At 38.3% G+C, this 19,132-nt stretch overlaps 1 protein-coding gene across 1 annotated transcript in view; it reads right to left on the bottom strand.

Moving 5' to 3' along the window:
- Hao1 (hydroxyacid oxidase 1) overlaps positions 1-19,132 on the bottom strand; it is a 48,033-nt gene that overhangs the window by 16,668 nt on the left and 12,233 nt on the right. The window contains exons 3-4 of the mRNA XM_048347422.1: positions 8,943-9,198; positions 1,514-1,689 (exon numbers count right to left, since the gene is read on the bottom strand). Coding sequence (XP_048203379.1) covers positions 1,514-1,689; positions 8,943-9,198 — 432 coding nt within the window. The remainder of the gene's footprint in view (positions 1-1,513; positions 1,690-8,942; positions 9,199-19,132) is intronic.

Genomic DNA, 19,132 nt, shown 5'->3' with positions numbered 1-19,132 from the left:
TGATGTTTTACCAGGGCCTTTCCCACAACCTTACTGGCAAACTTGGGCACTTGGCTACCCCTGGTGGGATAAAGTTCAAAGATGAGGGTTGATTGCAGTGTATCCCAAGCTGACTTTTTGATATCTGAAAAGATACCGTAATGCTGAATGTCCCCTGTTCTTCCCTTGAATGTATTATCTTCCTTGCCACCATCACCCCCACCCCACCAAATTGCTAGCCCCAGAAATAGAGCTTCATACTAAGTCTGAAAAGTGAATATAGGTCACTAACACAGCCCTGGTAAAACACCAGAAAAGGTAGGAAGAACACATTTAGGAACTTGAATACAATTAGAATGGCTCAAGCGGAGCATCTAAATATTCAGCATTGCAAAAGGAATGTCAGGTTCAAGGATGCTTTTCATGGACGATGCAATTTTAAGATCTTAATAATCAGACTTAATTGAGACTAACTGACAATACGGTCTCAGAGATTTCTATTTGTCTAAGAATAGGCCTCATCCAATTCACTCTCTAAATGGAAATAAGCAATTAATTCTAAAAAGAATTATACAATTTAGCTGGGAAGAGTGATTAAAATGACATGCCATGTTTAGGTCTTACCTCCCTATACAATAGTTTGCTTTTTTAGTTTGTAATTTAGAAGGTGAGGGGGTTTTGTAATTAATACGAACATGTAAAAATAATAAATGCAAAACCAAAGGGAAAGCACTGAAAATGTCGATACCCAAGTTTATACCTAAATGGAATCAAGTTTTAAAAATGTACCACCAAGAAAATACTATAATATAAAATTTACCTCATAAAAGTACCTGATATTAAAAAAAAAGAAAATTTGGGAGTTCGAATACAATTTCATTTTTCCTTAGGTTTCCTTAATCCACTTGTCCTGGGCCATCTCTGTGGTTAACTGTATTACTCTTGTTTTGATTACATATAGCATTATTCTAGGTCTGCTCACAATCTCTTGGACAACAACATTTCTTAAATGTTGCTTAATATTTAAACAACATTGGGTTCTGGACAGAGATAATGTGGGTTTTACCAAACTCAACAATTAGTGTTAGCCATTGGTAGATGGGGAGAGCACAAGATGAAATGCAAAAGGCTCTTCAAACAGGTATGTAGGTCTTATGCCATCTTCCTGGCTCCTCTTTGATCTGAGAACAACTGCTACAATTTTCAGGCGAACCAAGGAACTCAGATGCTCTCCCAAGATTTTGTCAAAGTACATGACTCAGTAACAATTGCCAATAAGGCAATGAAAACACAGTATCTTGGAGGGGGGTGGGAAGTAAGTTCCTATTTAGTGATAGTCCAGCTCTGTTTCTGAATGTTACTTAAAAATAAGGAGAAATATACTCACCCACACTGGAAGAGAGAATGAATTGTAATGCCTTTGTAGATTCCCACAATCCTATTTTTCCTGATTGTCTTTTCTTTAAAAAATTTATTAGTGAACCAACAAAGGTCCATGAAATCAGTATGCAACCAAGTAGAGAAATAAACAAACCTCTCAAAATGCCCTTTGCCACAATGGGCAATGAAGTAAGTCTTCTGAGCCATTTAACATCATCCCAGCTGAGAGATGGGTCTATTGCTTTTGTGACATACGCAGCAAGTCCACTGTTTTCTCCAAAATTTTCAGTGGGAGAAAAGGACAAATCATTGGCGTCAAAATTTTTCATCCTGAAATAATAGATATAAAAGAAGGAAAAAATCCTCCAGATTAGAAATATTTTACTATGACTGATTTGATGAAAATAAGAGGGGGAGGGGGAATTAGCGATAACTTTCCTGTGATTGATTCAATGAAAAAAAAGAGGAACAAAATGACCTATTACACATCACTTGGCTCTTCTTACAGGTTAGTCACATGCATATTTTCCATGTTTTGATGCCGGACTCTGTATGTGACAACCCAGCCATTGGTACTTGGCTACCTAAGGTTTATTTTCCACTGTGTGTTTATACGAACAAGTCTTCTTTGAGGAAAAATAATGTAACCAAGTTCAAAGTGTTGTGCTTAAGATAGTTTAATGATGCAGACAATAGACTTGATGTTACTTTCAGCTAGTAGTGCACATTCACATTAATCATAATGAACAAACATCTGCATGGCATTTCATAATTTACATAGGGCTTGATATGCCCACATTCACATTCCTTAAAAATAAAAACTATTCAAAAGTAAAGTTGATTATTTATGATCTCATTTTAAATAGGAAACCAAAAGAAAAGGAGATGGCTTAAAAATAAAACTAGTCAATAGTAGCATTTGGGTTTCAAACTGAGTCTCCTACTTGATTTATAATTATGTTCTCCTTGCTTAGACCCATGCCACTTTAGTATGGCATCTGAAATAGTCTGGAAATCTTCCAAGACCCTGGAGACTTTATTAGAGGAGGTAGGTACTACAGTTATAAGTGTTGATATCCTCCTATCTGCTTCCCCTGTTGACTCTGTGACCTGCCCTGTTCTTATAGTAGAGAGGGTAGACATGGGAAATATGAAACTGTTTCCCAGGGGCTAGGAATATGGCTTAGTGGTAGAGTGCTCGCCTCGCATACATAAAGCCCTGGGTTCGATTCCTCAGCACCACATATATAGAAAAAGCCAGAAGTGGCGCTTAGGCTTAAGTTGTAGAGTGCTAGCTTTGAGCAAAATGAAGCCAGGGACAGTGCTCAGGTCCTGAGTTCAAGCCCCAGGACTGACAAAATAAAAGAAAGAAAAGAAAAAAGAAACTGTTTCCCAGAAGACCAATTGCCTTATCTTTCCTTCCTTGATTTCGATTTCCTTGTTCTTTCTGGGGTTCTCTGGCTGATAACTTTGACAAGCCATGAGCCTTGCAGTGATCATCACCTTCATTTTATTGCTTATAGTTTTTTTTTTTTCTTGTTGCTGGAGTCTGAGTGACCTCCCATCATGCAGCTGACTGAACATGTCAGAGATGACGAAGTGCAAATACTCTGGATTTTACATCCTTCTAGGATGTAGCCTGTGTATGCCTGAGAATGTTCCAGTGGCTGCCTTGATAATCTGCTCTATTTTGTTTCAGTACTTGTTATTCCTTGTCCCAGGACCAAACACCTCTAACCATATGCCTATACTTTGCATATGAACTACTGGCAATAGAGCCACTGGCTCACAGTGCAACACAGAGAATCTAACCTGAAATATTCCATCATGGAGGTCTAATTTTGTTGACCCAGTTTAGCCAGTGTTCCTCTAACTTACCTATAAGATCACCATGTGCTTGTCCTATATGCCTGAAGTCATTTCCCTTGGCCTAATGTTTTCATACATAGCCTGGTCAGATTGGGGCCATTTCCCTAAACTAAGGGCAAGACTTTTCTCTCTGCAGTTCTAACCACTGAATGAATGTATGGCTATAAGGATGTGGGATGTCACCATTCATTGACACAGTTACATACAGCCCCAAATGCAGTTGCAAACATTACCCTGAAAGAAGGCAATTGAACAATCACCTTGACCTGGATTCCCCTTGCTTTTCAGGATATTGTAAATCATCCTGATAGCTAGCTATGTGTCATGTGGGGTATATGTTATAAGTATATGATCTCTGACTTGGCCCAGCTATTTTGTTCCTTTCCCCAGCACTACCAAACTGGACACAGTAAAGATCTAGGAGTCATGTCTGTAAACAGATGCTGTGCATGAACCTAGTTGGAAAAAGGCACACTATTTTAAAATTATTTTTAAACAATCCTTAAATCCAAACTTATATCTGATACTTTTAACCTTTTAATGTATTTCAGCTAAAATAACTGGTAGTGCATCAGGTATCTGTGTGTGAGGGTAGGGAGTGGGATATGTTTTAATACAGAAATGAACATTCTGTCCCATAAGACTATTCAAGCCATTGAAATCAAGGGTAGTCTTTTCACAAAGATTGAATAAATTAGTCATATAGTGTAAGGACTAAAATGGTTATTGAAATACTTTGGAAGTCATATGGATACCCATATGGTTTTAGTAGCATTTTTTTTCTGAAATGCTTGGGCTTTTCTTTTTGATTGAATCACTTAGCCGTGTATATTTGATCATAATCTTTGGTCTTCTGTAGTTACCCTAACTTGAATTGAATTAAACCTTCTATTCAATAAGCATACTCATAATAGGAACCTATTCCATTACTTAAATATGATATAAAATGATTTTAAATTCCAAAGTTAAAATAAGATTGTTAGTAAAAAAAAAAAACAAAAACTGTCCCATAGCAAGACAAGGAGGAGGAGGAAGAAAAAGAGGAGGAGGAGGAAGAGGATAATGTCTGTATGTGAACATACTCTGCCTGGCATATACCCCCTGACTCCCATCCCAAACAAGCTTCAGTGTTTCAGCAGGGGTGAGGTGAAAGGGTGAAATGGATAGGAAAAAACAGAAACATGGATAAAATTATATAAATAACTGTTGTTATTCTTGGACGGTGAAATGCAGATCAACACTTGAATGAATGTTGCCTTACAGAAATCTCAGTGCACAATGAAGCCTTGTTGTTACTCTCAAACTTTGTTCAAAGCCAGAAGCCAAGAAAATGTTTTCAGATATCTTGACAGAGACCCACGATGGAGTGTTTTACCAATGGGTCCAAGAGAAACCACCATAAATGCTATTTTTATTCAGATGATGACATGTATGTTTAAAAAACACTTAAAGCAGCTTCTGATAACCAAAGTATTTTGTTTCGTAAGGAAGGAAAAGGGAAATATCAAAATAACAACATGATTATTTAGGGCTTCATTTTTTTTAACTAATCTGTGAAATGACATAAAGACAAGAGGTGGAATTTTTTCTTTATAAGGTCATCATGGTGCCTTGAATAGCCCTTAATATACCTTTTATTGATCTAATAAAGAAATTGCTTTAGCGTTTAGTAAGTTAGCATCGAAACAATAATATCTACTAATAAAGTTAAATATTATGAGAGAGCCAATTGCAACACTAATATTCATGAGTATTATGAAATAATATATATAATTATTACAAATATTGATGTCATATTAAAGATAAAAGCACATATCTACATTAAGAAATCATGAAAGAAAAAAATTAGTACAATAGAATGGAAACCACCAGTGCCCACAGTGTCAATTCAGTAGAAAGAAAAAGAGACAAATAGAGAAGTTTGTGATTTTATTGGAATGGGTATCGGCCACCAGTCTTTCATTCTGAGGTTAAGAGTGTACTTGGGCCTGTGGTTCGAGCATACCTGTAATCCATGCTACTCAGGAGGCTGAGATCTGAGGGTCATGGTTTGAAGACAGACAGGGCAAGAAAGTTCATGAGAAACTTACCTCTAATTAACCAGCAAAAAGCCAGAAATAAGTTTGTGGCTCAAGTGGTAGTGCTAGCTTTGAGCAAAGCAGCTCAAGGATTTCTATGTAAGCTCTAGGTTCAAGCCCCAGGACTGGCGTGCGCACACACACACACACACACACACACACACACCCCACAAAGACAGTTTGGTGGGTGCCAGTGGCTCACATCTATAGTTCTAGCTACTCACAATGCTGAAATTTGAGGATCACTGTTCAAAGCCAATAAGGCCAGGAAAGTGTGAAATTCTTTCTCTGATTAACTACCCCAAAAAGGCCAGAAGTGACATTGTGGCGCAAGTGGTAGAGTGCTAGCTTTCAAGCACAAAGAGGATCAGGGACAATGCTCAGGCCCTGACTTAAAGCCTCAGGACCAGTACAAACAAAAACAAAAACAAAACCCAAAACAAAAAAGAGCACTTATGTTCAGAACATAACACAAGTCATTTCTTCTTTAATGTAGCCAGGCAATTAAATTTCAGGCTAAGGGCATACCTTTTGAGTTCAAATCCTTGTTCAATGTCTTCCCAATTATACCAGGAAAAGTCACATAATTCCAAGTATATTTTTATTTACTGACTCAACAGTTGTATACTCATCATCTATGTTTGCCTGTATTTTAGATATTTAGGATTTCTACATTATCTATGTAAATAATACAAACACACTGATATATATCCTCCTTATGATAATCCTAATCAATATATAAATTATAGAATATGTTGGATGATAAATAGTGTACAATTTCTTTAAAGATGAAGCAGAATTAGATAAACATTACCCTGTAGAGGCTCAAGTTAAAAATTCAATTATGAGGATATTAGAGCTGATGTCATCACAAAGATTTGAGAAGAAAATTGGTAGTGGGATGCATTGTTTGATAATTCATTGCTATAACAAAGAACCACAAATGAAGAGTTTTAAGCACCACAGATTTATTACATGATAGTTATGAAGGTCTGAAATCCCATAGAAATTTTAGGGGACTAAACTCATGGTTCAGGTCGGCCATCTTTACTTCTGGAGGCTCTATAGAAGGATCCAGTGTCTTTTTCCATCTGTAGGAACCACCTGCTTTCCTTGTTTTCTGACCACATCACTCCAACCTCTGCTTTGAACATCTCATCTCTTCCCCATTCTGACCTTCACATCTCTACAAGAAGGCCCCTTTATACTACATTCAGTTTCCTGAAGATACACAGGGTAATCTCCCCATCTCAGTGTTCTTGACGTAATCACATGATCAAATTCCATTTCGCCAGGGATGAAGATGTAGGTACTTTTACCCAATAACACTTGTCAATGAAAAATGTCTTATTAATCATGATTTGCCTTGATCATTGTAAATAATCAGAAACTACTTTCTTCTCTTGAAATTGCCTCTCAGGACATCAAAGTGTCAAATCTTAACCCAGGTTAAGTGAACCATATTCCTGGGGCAGAGACAAAGCAAAAGACCCCTGCATTAATGCTCCAAGAACCAGGAAGTCAATAGACTTCATTCCTGCCTTCTTCCAAAGCACAGAATTCTCCCTCATCTCTTCTCAGTTTCAAAAATCTCCGTGCTGTTTCTGATGTGTACTCATATGTGTTTTACATATAAACTAAATGGAGATTGCCAAACCCCTGAACTCTTGCTGTTTCCTAGATGCCAACAGCTGGAATCCTCCCCTTCTACCCCAGGCCAAGGAAGTAGCAAGGAACGAAGTGAGCCAGGTATTACCAACTCATTCTTTTTTGGATTTCCTGCCTCTCTGGCCTGCCAAACCTCACTTCTGAAAAGCCAGGCTTTTCCCTCTATGAGGCAGGTCAACTGCAGAAGAAACTGATTTCACATCAGACTTTAATGGATAAGCTCTCTGGGTGTATGTGGCTTCCAGAAGAACCCTTGATCTTCCATACATGTGTTTTGCCTTCAAAAGTTGACCAGCAGCTATTGGCCTGTTCTAAAGCCCATCTGAACAATGTTAGTAGATGCTGCAGGGCTGGGTGCACCCTGTGGTGGAGTGTTTCCCTTGTCCCCCACAACCTGGATGTGTTGCTCATTATTTGATCATCTTTAGACAGGAGCTGTGACAAGCTAGGAGCCACAACCATTTCTGTATACACAGGCAGCTGAAAGGGGCCTTTGTTTCTTGCCCGGCCCTTCTCGTCATCTGGGCAGAAGCCCAGTAGCAAAGGAAGAGGGAGAGGAAAATTCACCTTTCCATTCCTCACTGAGTGGCTTCATCCCTAAGGAGCAAGAAGTGTAGGCCAGAATTAACAACTGTGTCATCTCCTCCCTCCAATTCTGTACCATTTCACAACACATGTTGCTAACCAGAACAAGAAAATGTTTCTTTTTCACTCAAGGCTGGTGCTCTACCACTTGAGCCACAGTTCCACTTCTGGCTCCTTGGTGGTTAATTGGAGATCAGAATGTCCTGGACTTTTTTGCCTAATCTGGCTTTGAATTTTGATCCTCAGATCAATTTGCATAAGGTTCAATGGCAAGATTATTTTATGCATACAAGTAGATATGTATCCACCCCAATTAAAAAAGACGTTTCATGGTACTTAATTAATATCTATGGACTTGTGACTTTTTTTTTGCTAGTCCTGGGGCTTAAACTCAGGGCCAGGGCACTGTCCCTGACCTTCTTTTGCTCAAGGCTAGCACTCTACTACTTGAGCCACAATGCTACTTCTGGCTTTTTCTGTTTATGTGGTACCGAGGAATTGAACCCAGGGTTTCATGCATGCTAGGCAAGTCCTCTACCAGAAAGCCACATTCCCAGCCTGGACTTATGACTTTTGATAATTGAGACACACTCCATTCTAACTATCAAACATATAAAACCTCTGGTTTCAAAGAATCTTTTATCTTTACCTGGAAAGCTGATTCTATTTTTGACCTGTTTGCATTAGAGTCTTTAAGAAGAGCAAACAGAACAGGCTTACAGCTTCTTTTGTTTTCAGGCTTTTATCTTCCTAGTGCTAGGATGGGCAGAAATATAATTCTAGTATAGGCAGAGTGAGCAATGGCCACTTTAGAATGAAGTCTAGATTCCTCAGCATGAATGCCTCCATTGGCACTGAAAGTTAAAGCTAGTGTTGGTGGCTCATACCTGTAATTCTAGCTATTCAAGAGCCTGACATTTGAGGATTGCAGTTTGAAACCAGTTCCAAAAGAAAAGTCCATGAGACTCTATCATGATTAACCAATATGGATGTGTGGCTCAATGGTAGAATGCATATTGTAAGCAAGAAAACCAAGTGAAAGCAAGAGGACCCGAGTTTAAGCCCCATTACTGGCACCAAAAAAAATTTAAATAAAACCTGATGTTTTTAATCATATAGTAGTTACTATATTTATTTTATAACTTAGATATGTGACACTCACAAACAGGTATTATTTGCTGGAAATCGCATGACTATTAATGACATTATTTCTTAAAACCAGAACCTCTCATTCATTTTCACCAGTGCTTTGAAGCTAATGACTTTGCAGAAATCTAGTTCCCCAGTACAACTACTTGGGAAACTAGAGAAAGTTTTTGTGCTTGGCTCATGAAATTAGAGAGAATTAGCAAAGCGGGTCAGCAGCTGTGTCCTCATGTTTACCTGAGGTGAGGTGGCAGCTTAAACCTGTTCCGCACATCGTCGAAGCGGTTACCTAGGTAAGGGGTGTCCACAGTCACAAATATGGCTTTGTACCCCATCTTCTCAGCTCTCTTCACTAGCTGCGTAGTGACCTCACGGTCTTTGTAGATGTACAGTTGCAACCAGCGAAGTGCCTCAGGTCCAGCCTTGGCTACTTCTTCAATTGAAGAGGTAGCCCATGAACTCAGCATCATGCCAGTTCCTAGGGTCTGACAGGCTGCAAAAGAAAGGATATGATCAAGGCAGGCCTGATTATCAACCCCTTCAAAGTCTTCAAGTTGTAGGTCAAGGTCCTCTGAAAAGTGCTTGCCTGGTATGTAGAGAATGACAAGAGATTAGTCATAGCTTTCTAGAGCTGACTGTGTGACTTGGGTGATTGGGTCTCTCTAAGCGCCTTGTATCATTTGGGGCTAAGCTCATTTGTCTACTTGGTGTGTATAGGGTCATGAAGAGAATCAAGTGAGAAGCTGTTTATATAGCTAAACTGAGAAGTGAAAAATCTTTCCTGCTTTTCAAATGTCAGCCACACCTCTTGGAGAGCTGTGAAAACAGATTGCTGCATATCACCCACATTCTCTGTCTCCCATAGGTCCAAGATGGAGTCTAAGACTGACCCTTTTCATTTTTAAGATGATTCTGCCACTGATGCTACTGGATCATACTTTGACAATTAAATAATAGCAACAGCTGAGAATAGCGGTAACACAATGGACATGTGTAGGTTGTAATGTTAATTTTCCCTTGCCTTTGTATGTATTTTCATCCGTGTTCCAGGTCATTCATGATGTTCAAATAATATGAGCTGGAGATCACTGTGTCTGTGGCACACAAATTTGTACCCCCACCCCAGGGGTCTCTTTGAGAATTTCCATCATGATCTCCAATGACTTATAAAATATTATACAAAAGAAAAAATAAACATTCTACTAAGTCCTGACACAACCAAATCATTGTTTGATTTTCATGCAGTTTGGAAATGTGGAAATAGCATCAGAGCACAATGACTATTTGGATCAGAATCTCCTAACCAATATCAATTTAGCTCAAAGAAATTTTATCCTGGAAAGGATGTGCCCAAATGAAAGCCACACAGAGTGGAGCAGCAAAGTGGGATTAAAATTCCAACATGGGGGCTGGGAATGTGGCCTAGTGGCAAGAGTGCTCGCCTCGTATACATGAAGCCCTGGGTTCGATTCCTCAGCACCACATATATAGAAAATGCCCAGAAGTGGTGCTGTGGCTCAAGTGGCAAAGTAGTAGCCTTGAGCAAAAAGCTAGGGACAGTGCTCAGGCCCTGAGTCCAAGGACCAAAACTGGCAAAAAATAAAAAAATAAAAATAAATAAATAAAATCCCAACATGTCTGACCACTCATCCAGCAGAATGCTCACTCTAGACTTTCCAGATGGCCACAGACTCGGATACCAAGCAGAGACAAATATACTTCCTAAATACTTCAGCCTACTCCAAAGAGTAGGCTGGCCATGGGACTGAGGGCTATTGCCACAGCAATCACTTTGGAAAGGCATGGAATCTTGGAATCCAGTGGGAGGGTTGGCCACAACTTGTGGGTGCAAAGGGACTTTTCAGTGATCCAGCAAAGCAGACCACTAAGACAGGACATCTTTTTGTAGTTAACAAAAATTGCCATGCAGGCTTTATAGCTCTGTCAATAGGGACTTCAAAAGCTGCAAATCAGATTTTCTTAATTTCAAAAGAAATACCTACAGTCTTTCAGTAGAGATTATCTCAAGATAACCAGGAGGATAAGAATGAAAAGATAAGATCTATACCACTTGAACCATCTAGTATGTATGAAGTGTTAGCCTTCACAAACATTTTACCCCAATCACTTTAGTATAGATTTCCAAAGAGAAAGATACGTCACCTGATTTTTTGGTTGTCTTATTCCGATAAAGAGCTCCTAGAGCCGTTGCTCCTCTATGTATATGTTCCAGTGATTAATTCATAAGAGACTGAAATCTGGAATCAGGATCTCCCAAAATTCTAAGTAACTGCTATTTTCATTTGTAGGCACTCAAGAAATATTGGTGGTCTAGTAAAGCTATTTTGAGAGTCTCTGAGAGGGAATATAAGGTATACTGTCTGTGCTGATGTAGTATCTGTTGGGGGCAAAGTTATTACTCCTCAGAGAAGCAGAGAAGAAAATCCATGCCTCCTTTCATGAACATCTAAACATATTTTCCCTCGTTTGCAGTGCTGGGGATCAAATTTAGGACAGTGCTCTACAACTAAGCTATATCCTCAGTTAAAGATCTATTCATATGTAAAAGAACATGTGAATTGATTTCCATCTTTATTTAGAAGTAACAGTAATACATTAATGCCATTTCTATAAGGAAAATGCGTAGAAAATATGCACACACACACACACACACACACACACACACACACACTGCATGGAAAGGGACCCTGGTAAAAGCATAGACACAGAAGTATCAAAGATAGCTACACATACAACCTAGAAGGCAAGACTGGGATCTTAGAATAGAGATGGAGCATGAGAGGTTGAATATCAGAACTAGGCTGCAACCTTCCCATCAATGAGGCACATTCCATCAAAAAAAAAAAAAAAAAAGGCTATAAGCACAGTTCAGCTGACTGTTTCATAGCATCACTGAATGGGCCATTGTGATAAGGTATGTGAGCACATTCTGTGTAAACACAGAAGTCATGCAACCATAAAGGATTGGATGCAAGAATTCCTAAAAAGATTTTGAGAAAAAAAGAAGTACAAGAAAGCTTCTTAAATGTTGTCACCATTTTGCCAAAGATTTGGTTGTCCTAACATTGTTACACACTGACTTCTTCTTTAGCCAACTTCCCTTTACAATGCTTCTTTGCATTTTAAATGTATTAATTTGTTTACATATTTTAACAAATAGTAATCATGTGAATGTTTCCATCTTTCCCCCTAACTTCTGATAAGTGCCTTCTTACTCTCTCTGTGAGATTGTTTTTAGATTTTATGTATGAGACCACACAATATTAATGTGGCTGAACCTTATTACTTAAAATAATTGTCACCCAAAACTTCAAAAACCTGAAAAAGGAAATTAAATCAGATTTAAGGAAGTGGAAAAATTTCCTATGCTTCTGGATTAGGAGAATTAACATTGTGAAAATGGGAATAGTGCCAAAAGCTATCTACAAATTCAATGCAACACAATGAAATAAAAAAGCAACACAAAACTTATGTGGACTAATAGAAGACTCTGAATAGTAAAAGTAATCTTTAGAAGGAAAGCATTGCTAGAGGAATATCAATTCTGAACTTCAAAGTCTATTATAAAGCCATAAGTTATATGTAAAACACACACACACACACACACACACACACACACACACACACACACACCCCACAGAGAGAGAGCTTGGTACTGGCACATGAGCAAGCCTGAGAACCAATGGAATAGTATTGAAGACCCAGAAATGATCCCACAGACCTATCTATAGCCAATTAATCTTTGATAAGGGACCCAAGTCAACAGATGGAAGAAAGACAGCCTCTTCAACAAATAGTGCTGGCAGAATTTGCTATACACATGTAGAAAACTGAAGTTAGATCCTTATAGATAACCCTACACCAGAATCAACTCCAAATGGATCAAAGACCTTGAGGTAGGAGCTGATACCCTGAAAATATTACAAGGAGGGATAGGGGATACACTAGGGCTCATTGGCACAAAAATTCCACACAAAAAATGAAGATCTAGAAACACAACAAATCAAAGAAAGGCTGGATAAATGGGACTGCATTAAACTGCAGAGCTTGTGCATGATGGCAAAGGACATGGCTAGCAAGATAAATAGAAAATCCACAGACTGGGAGGAGATTTTCATTTGCCATACAACAGACAAGGGCCTCATATCTAAAATATAACTAGAACTAAAAAAATTAACCCCCTAATAGAAAATCATTAAAGAAACAACCACCCCATTACTAAGTGGGCTAAAGAATTAAAAAGAGACTTCTCTGGAGAGGAACTAAAAATAGCCAATAGACACATGAAGGAATGTTCAACATCTCTGGCCATAAAAGAAATGCAAATCAAAACTACATTGAGATTCCACCTCACCCCAGTTAGAATGGTCATTACCAAGAAAACAAATAATAATAGACATTGGCGAGGATGTGGCCAAAAGGGAACGCTATTACACTCTTGTTGGGAATGTAAACTGGTTAAACCACTCTGAAAAGCAGCAAGAAGGTTCCTCAAAAGACTAAACATAGAACTTCCCTATGACTCAACAATCCTGTTCCTAGGTATTTACCCAAATAACCACATTAAACCTACCAGCATAACTGTGTTCATTGCAGCATTATTTACCATGACTAAGATATGGAATCAGCCCTCAGTAGATGAATGGATCAAGAAACATAGTATATATACACAATCCAATTCTATGCTTCCATCAGAAAGGATGACATCACTCCATTCATAATGAAATGGAAAGACTTGGAAAAAATCATAGTAAGTGAATTAAGCCAGACTCAAAGAAACATAGCCTCCATGATTTCCTTCATTTGTAATCATTAGGATATGTCTAGGATAGGCCTAGTGGAAAAAATCACAATAGCTTGATAGTCAGGTACATATGATCATATAAAATGATAGTAATTGAAACGAACTCCAAGATATGGAAAAAAGAGGTTTTTTTTCCCTAATGTACTGTGTGAAGTTATTTCTTTTTTCCTTCTTTCTTTCCTTTCTTTCTTTCTTCTGCCTTTGGGTTATCCCCCATTGTCACTGCTTTTGATTTTGGTATCCTGTGTCTTGAATATACATTTATCTGATTTGGGAAAGAGAAGGGGAATCACAAAATGATGAGACAAAGGACACAGAGTGAACCAGTGCAACAGCGATATTCACAAGACAATATGTTGGAAACAAACTTTACAAGTTATGGGGGAGGGAATTGGGGGAAGGGATGTGGGAGAAAATAAAGGAAGTGGTAACACTGTTGGACAAGAAATGTCCTTATTACCTTACATATGTAACTGTAACCCCTCTGTACATCAACTTACAATAAAATTAAATTATATATATATATAATTGTTATCCAGTTCTATATTTGTTGTAGAAAATGACAAAATTTTCTCCTTATTTAAGGTTCCATAGTATTCAATCATGTAACCATACCACATGTTCTTTATCCACTCTCCCATTGATGGATGTTTAGGATGCTTCCCTTAGCTATTGTGACCACTGCTGAAATAAAATTGAGAGTGAAGAGATAGCTTTTACTGCCAATGTCAAGTCATTGAATATTTATCCAGAAATGGTATTCCTAGATCATATGATAATCTTTTTTTGTTTTTTTTAAAGGATGATGTCAAACTAAAAAGCTTCAGCACAAAAGAAAAGGCAACCCAGAGATGGGTGACTATTTTTGCAAACCACACATCTGATAAAAGGATACTAATATAAAACATATTAGAAACCCAGATGACTCAATAGCAAGAAAGCATCCAAGTAATGGGCCCAGAGTAATTAGGAAACAGAACCCTTAGTTTTTTAGAAAAAAAATCATTTTCAGACTCACCCTCAATAAAGCTTCTTAAAATTAAATCATGTGTGCTAGGTTGGGAAAATTTCGTAAGATTCTGTAATAATCTGGCATAAGGTAAGTATGGTTCTTCTTCCCCAGACTCCACTTAGTAGAGGGTTAGCTATGCTGCCTATACCATGGACTCTGTAATCAATGTATGAGAGGTATGTATCAATTCCTATCACATATGAATGTCACAACCTCTGAGTCAATATGACTCCTGAACTGAATGAAGAGTGATGAGAGTGGACTATCACAGGCAAGAGGCTTGCAAAACCAAATGAACTGGCAGCAATCTTCCCTGTGGACCAGAAGTGCAACTGTGCATATGGATTTGGGTGGTTGGTTGGTTTGTTCAATATATCAAGCCATCATGGAAACTATTATTTCTGGTCCAGGTAACCTACATGTAGAGAAATGAAGATAGGAAGCTTAACGTGTGCTTGAATTCTAGGGACTTGGGTACTAAATCTGACCATGCTAGAGCTTTAGTTGAAAGATACTCTGAAGATCTCTCCTCTCAATCTCTCTCTCTCTCTCTCTCCTTTTCTTTCTTTCCTCTCTTTTCCTATCTCTCTTTCTTCCTCTCTCATGCACAGGGCACACACACACACACACACACACACACACACACACACACACACATTTAGAGTCAATTTCTTCTTGCTCATTCCAGGGACTTGTACTGAAATCTTCAGGCTCTCAGAGGAAGTAGAAGGTCTTCAATAGAGTATCATCTCCCTGCTATGTCTAGCACCGTTCTGTTGTCCATATGTTTAAACTATGACTTTAACCAGGAACCACTAGGACTCAGGTATTCTTTGGTTCTCTTCACCTTCTGATGTGCTTAGGAATCACTTGGAGTTGCTGAGGAAATTTAGGTTCTGATGGGTTGGTCTATAGTGAGACCAAGGATTATACATTGCTTAAAAACTGCAGAGTAAGGTCAAAGCAATTGATTATGAAGCATTCTTGACAATGGAGTAGATGATTTTCTTTTCACAAGGACTCATCTAAGTTAATGGGTTATGTGTGAGGGTCCTCCAAAATTAGAGCATTAAAAAATGAGAGGGAGTCCAGGTGCCCATGGCTGACATCTGAAATCCTAGCTAACTCAGGAGGCTGAGATCTATAGATTGTGATTCAAAGACAGCCTGAGCATGAAAGTTTGTGAGACTCTCATCCCCAATAAACTACTCAGAAAATGCTGGAAGTGGCACTGTGGCTCAAGTGAACAGTGATAGCCTTGAGTACAACTGAGGCTCAAATATAGCCACCAGGCCGATTTCAAGAACCAGGACTGGCAAGGGGCGGGGGGCAGGGGAAAAAGCAGAACTTATCATTGGCTGTAGGGTAGGCAATGGATGTCACATGGTTTTCCAGCTGTCAGTTGTGCTCCTCTGAGAAATCTGCCTTTCTTCTGCAGGTCTCACCTCCAAGAGAAGAGCACACACTCATGTGCCCCATTTGCTCATATATTAAATTATAGCTAGCTGTAATGTCAAGGAACAAACTACTTGAGAGTGACATCTCCTCTCCACACACTTACTTATCCATAGATTTTGGATCATAGGGGAAAATAAATAGCCAGATTGAAGGAAGATGGCTGAAGATGGAACAGGAAGGAGGGAAGTTACTCAAAGTGAAGAATGCACTTGAGCGATTACAAAATAACTTGCAAATGTTTAATATCAGATCCAACAGTCTTACAAATAGGATGCTGAGTCACTGGGTCAAACTAAATCACATCATGCCAGGCATGGCACGGAAGGGAAAGACTTATAACTGAGAACATCCGCCATCCAAGTGATCATCGCATACTCATAATCAAGGAGAGGGTATTTGTCAATAGGAATAATTGCTTATAATTGGGAATCTTAATTCATGTGGAATAAACTATGCATCCAGACTGTAGTAAACAATTCAGCATTGTGCTACTTTAGGGTTCAACTGATTTTTTTTAAATAGGCCACTGTTCTGGGCAAGGAGAATTGAGTTTTCAAAATTATTTTTCTATAGGAAAAGAGAGAAGAAGAAAAAGAGGGTAATTTGTTAAAACGAACCTAAGGTGTTATGGCGGAGAGGTATGGGAGGGTGGGTTTATGTCTTTCTAAGATGCCTTTGATTTTAAAAGTCAGTCACCAGAACAGCTGCACTAAAACAGCTTTGTTGAGAAAACAAATCTTGTCATCTGCACAGGAAGTTACTGTGTGATGAACGAAATGCCATGACAAAGTATCAAGCAGTTGTGTGGCTCTAAAGTCAAGGCCAGATATTTTGAAATGTTTGCAGAAACAAACACCCATAAAAGCAATTGAGGGTGTCAGCTTTCCCCCATGTGGACCCTGTCCTTATTCAGACTATCTAAAATTACAATTGGGATTACCTAGAAAAAGTTAAGTTCTGAAGCCCTTGATTTAAGTGAAGAACCAACTAGATAGTCCAACTACTTTGATGTGGTCAAACAAAGCTTCAAAGACTATTAGGGGATCTTAACCAATTTAAGCAATGAAAGACTTCCTCTTTCCAGTGCTTTCATGGTCCTGGTTTCTGACTCTGGAACAGAAACCACACTGCCACTGTATCTTTTTCTTTCCATTCATACATGCAATGCTTCTCAGGTTATTATTCTGACATTGGATTGGATTGACAGGTCCTAGCATAACTGGCAAGTCACAAGGAGACCTCACCACAGTGGAGATGCTTCACTAACAATGGCTTTAAGTATGTTAGGTTAGTACTTGACAATTTCAATCAGCCTCCCATAGTTTAACAACCTCATTATTAGGACACACGTGAGCCTGCCTGCACACTGTTCTGCTACCTTATCCATAGCTCCATTTCTGGCTTTATGCTGGTTAATTAGAGATGAGAGTCTCATAGACTTTCCTCCTCAGACTGACTTCAAACAATGATCTTCACGTCCCAGCCTTCTGAGTAGCTAGGATTATAGGCAGAAGCCACCATGCCCAGCTAGGTATTGTTATTTTTATTATTATTAATAGTAGTATTAATAATAATATCATTTTGCCAGTCCTAGGGCTTGAACTCAGGGCCTGAGCATTATCCCTGGCTATTTTTCTCCTTTTTTCTCAAGGCTAGCACTCTACCACTTAAGCCACAGAGCCATTTCTGGCTTTTTCTCTTTATATGGTGCTGAAGAATCAAACCCAGGACTTCATGCATGCTAGACAAGCACTCTACTGTTACAGCCACATTCCCCGCCCAGGTTTTAATGCTTAATAGATGCTTTTACTGGTTTTGTTGGTTTTATTTTCCTTTGAGAGAGCTTGTCCTTGATGCCCAGGTTAGCCTCACACTAAAGCTTGCTGCCTCTCAAGTGTTAAGATAAAAGGCATGTTGCTACCATGTCAGTTTCTAATATATGTGTTCGATTAACAAATTTTGTGTCATCGTACACTGAACCATTTTCTTGCAAGTAAAAAGTTAGCTTTTATTTAAAAGGATCATGGTTGGAAACTAGCCCAGGTAGGAAAGTCTGTGCGGGTCTTATCTCCAAATAACAACCATCACAATAGTAGTGACACTGTGGTTCAGAGTGGTAGAGCGCTAGTCTTGAGCATAAAAAGCTCAGGGAAAGCGCCCAGGTCCTGAATTTAAAAAAAAAAAAAAAGATTACAAGAAAAATTTTGCAATGCTGGGCAACATCAGTAAGCTATAGGTTCCAATCAGCCACATGAATATGGAAGTAAACATTGGATATGAGATACTCTACATTATATTGCTAAGCCATCCTCCTAACTAATCAAATTAGTGGTATTTTCAGTATGAGTTTATCAGGATACAACCCACTGTGAAGTCAAGGAGTTTCTGTAGATAATCATGCACAGAAGACATGCATCTTTGCAGAAAGTGATCATTAAACTTTCATGACTGCACGTGTGTGTGTGATGTTGCAGTGTGAGTATTACGTGTATATATATATATACATATATATACACATAGTGTCATGGGTTTACATAGGTATTTATAGGTATATGTATTTGTATGTATCATGAGTGTGATATGTGTATCTATGTGTGCTTTGCTAAATATTTGTGTGTATACATGTATGTGTGTGATGAGTGTTATGTGTGTGTGACTATATATGTGCATGTGTGTATGTGTCATATTAGTGTTATATATGTATAGATTTGTACAAATTAGATGTGTGTATTGTGTGTATATGTTTATATGTGTGTAATGTGAGTTGTGTATGTGTGTATGCATGTGTATATACAATCTGGGGATTAAAAATAAGGGTAAATGACGTGAGCAAGGTTTTTTAGGTGTTTTAATTGGTTTCTATTCTTTTCTTTTTTATAAGTATTATATAAGTATTATATAAGTATAATAAGTATAATAAGTATAAGTATTATATAAGTATTATATAAGTATTCTTACAAATAGGTATTTTTCCAATGTTTACCAAAAATAATTTGGACAACGCTTTAAGATTTCTCCTTTGTTTCTCCCTAATTTTGGTTCTCCTTAGTAAAATGGACAATTATTGGACAAAGACACACTTAGTCAAACTTCAGGTCATGTCCACCACTGACAGAAGCCGGAGGGTAGATC

This window comes from Perognathus longimembris, chromosome 6 (assembly GCF_023159225.1).
Source record: "Perognathus longimembris pacificus isolate PPM17 chromosome 6, ASM2315922v1, whole genome shotgun sequence".
In the NCBI taxonomy this organism is placed as follows: Eukaryota; Metazoa; Chordata; class Mammalia; order Rodentia; family Heteromyidae; genus Perognathus; species Perognathus longimembris.
Note: the sequence above shows the minus strand (reverse complement) of the source record. Positions and strands in the feature narration are given on the sequence as shown.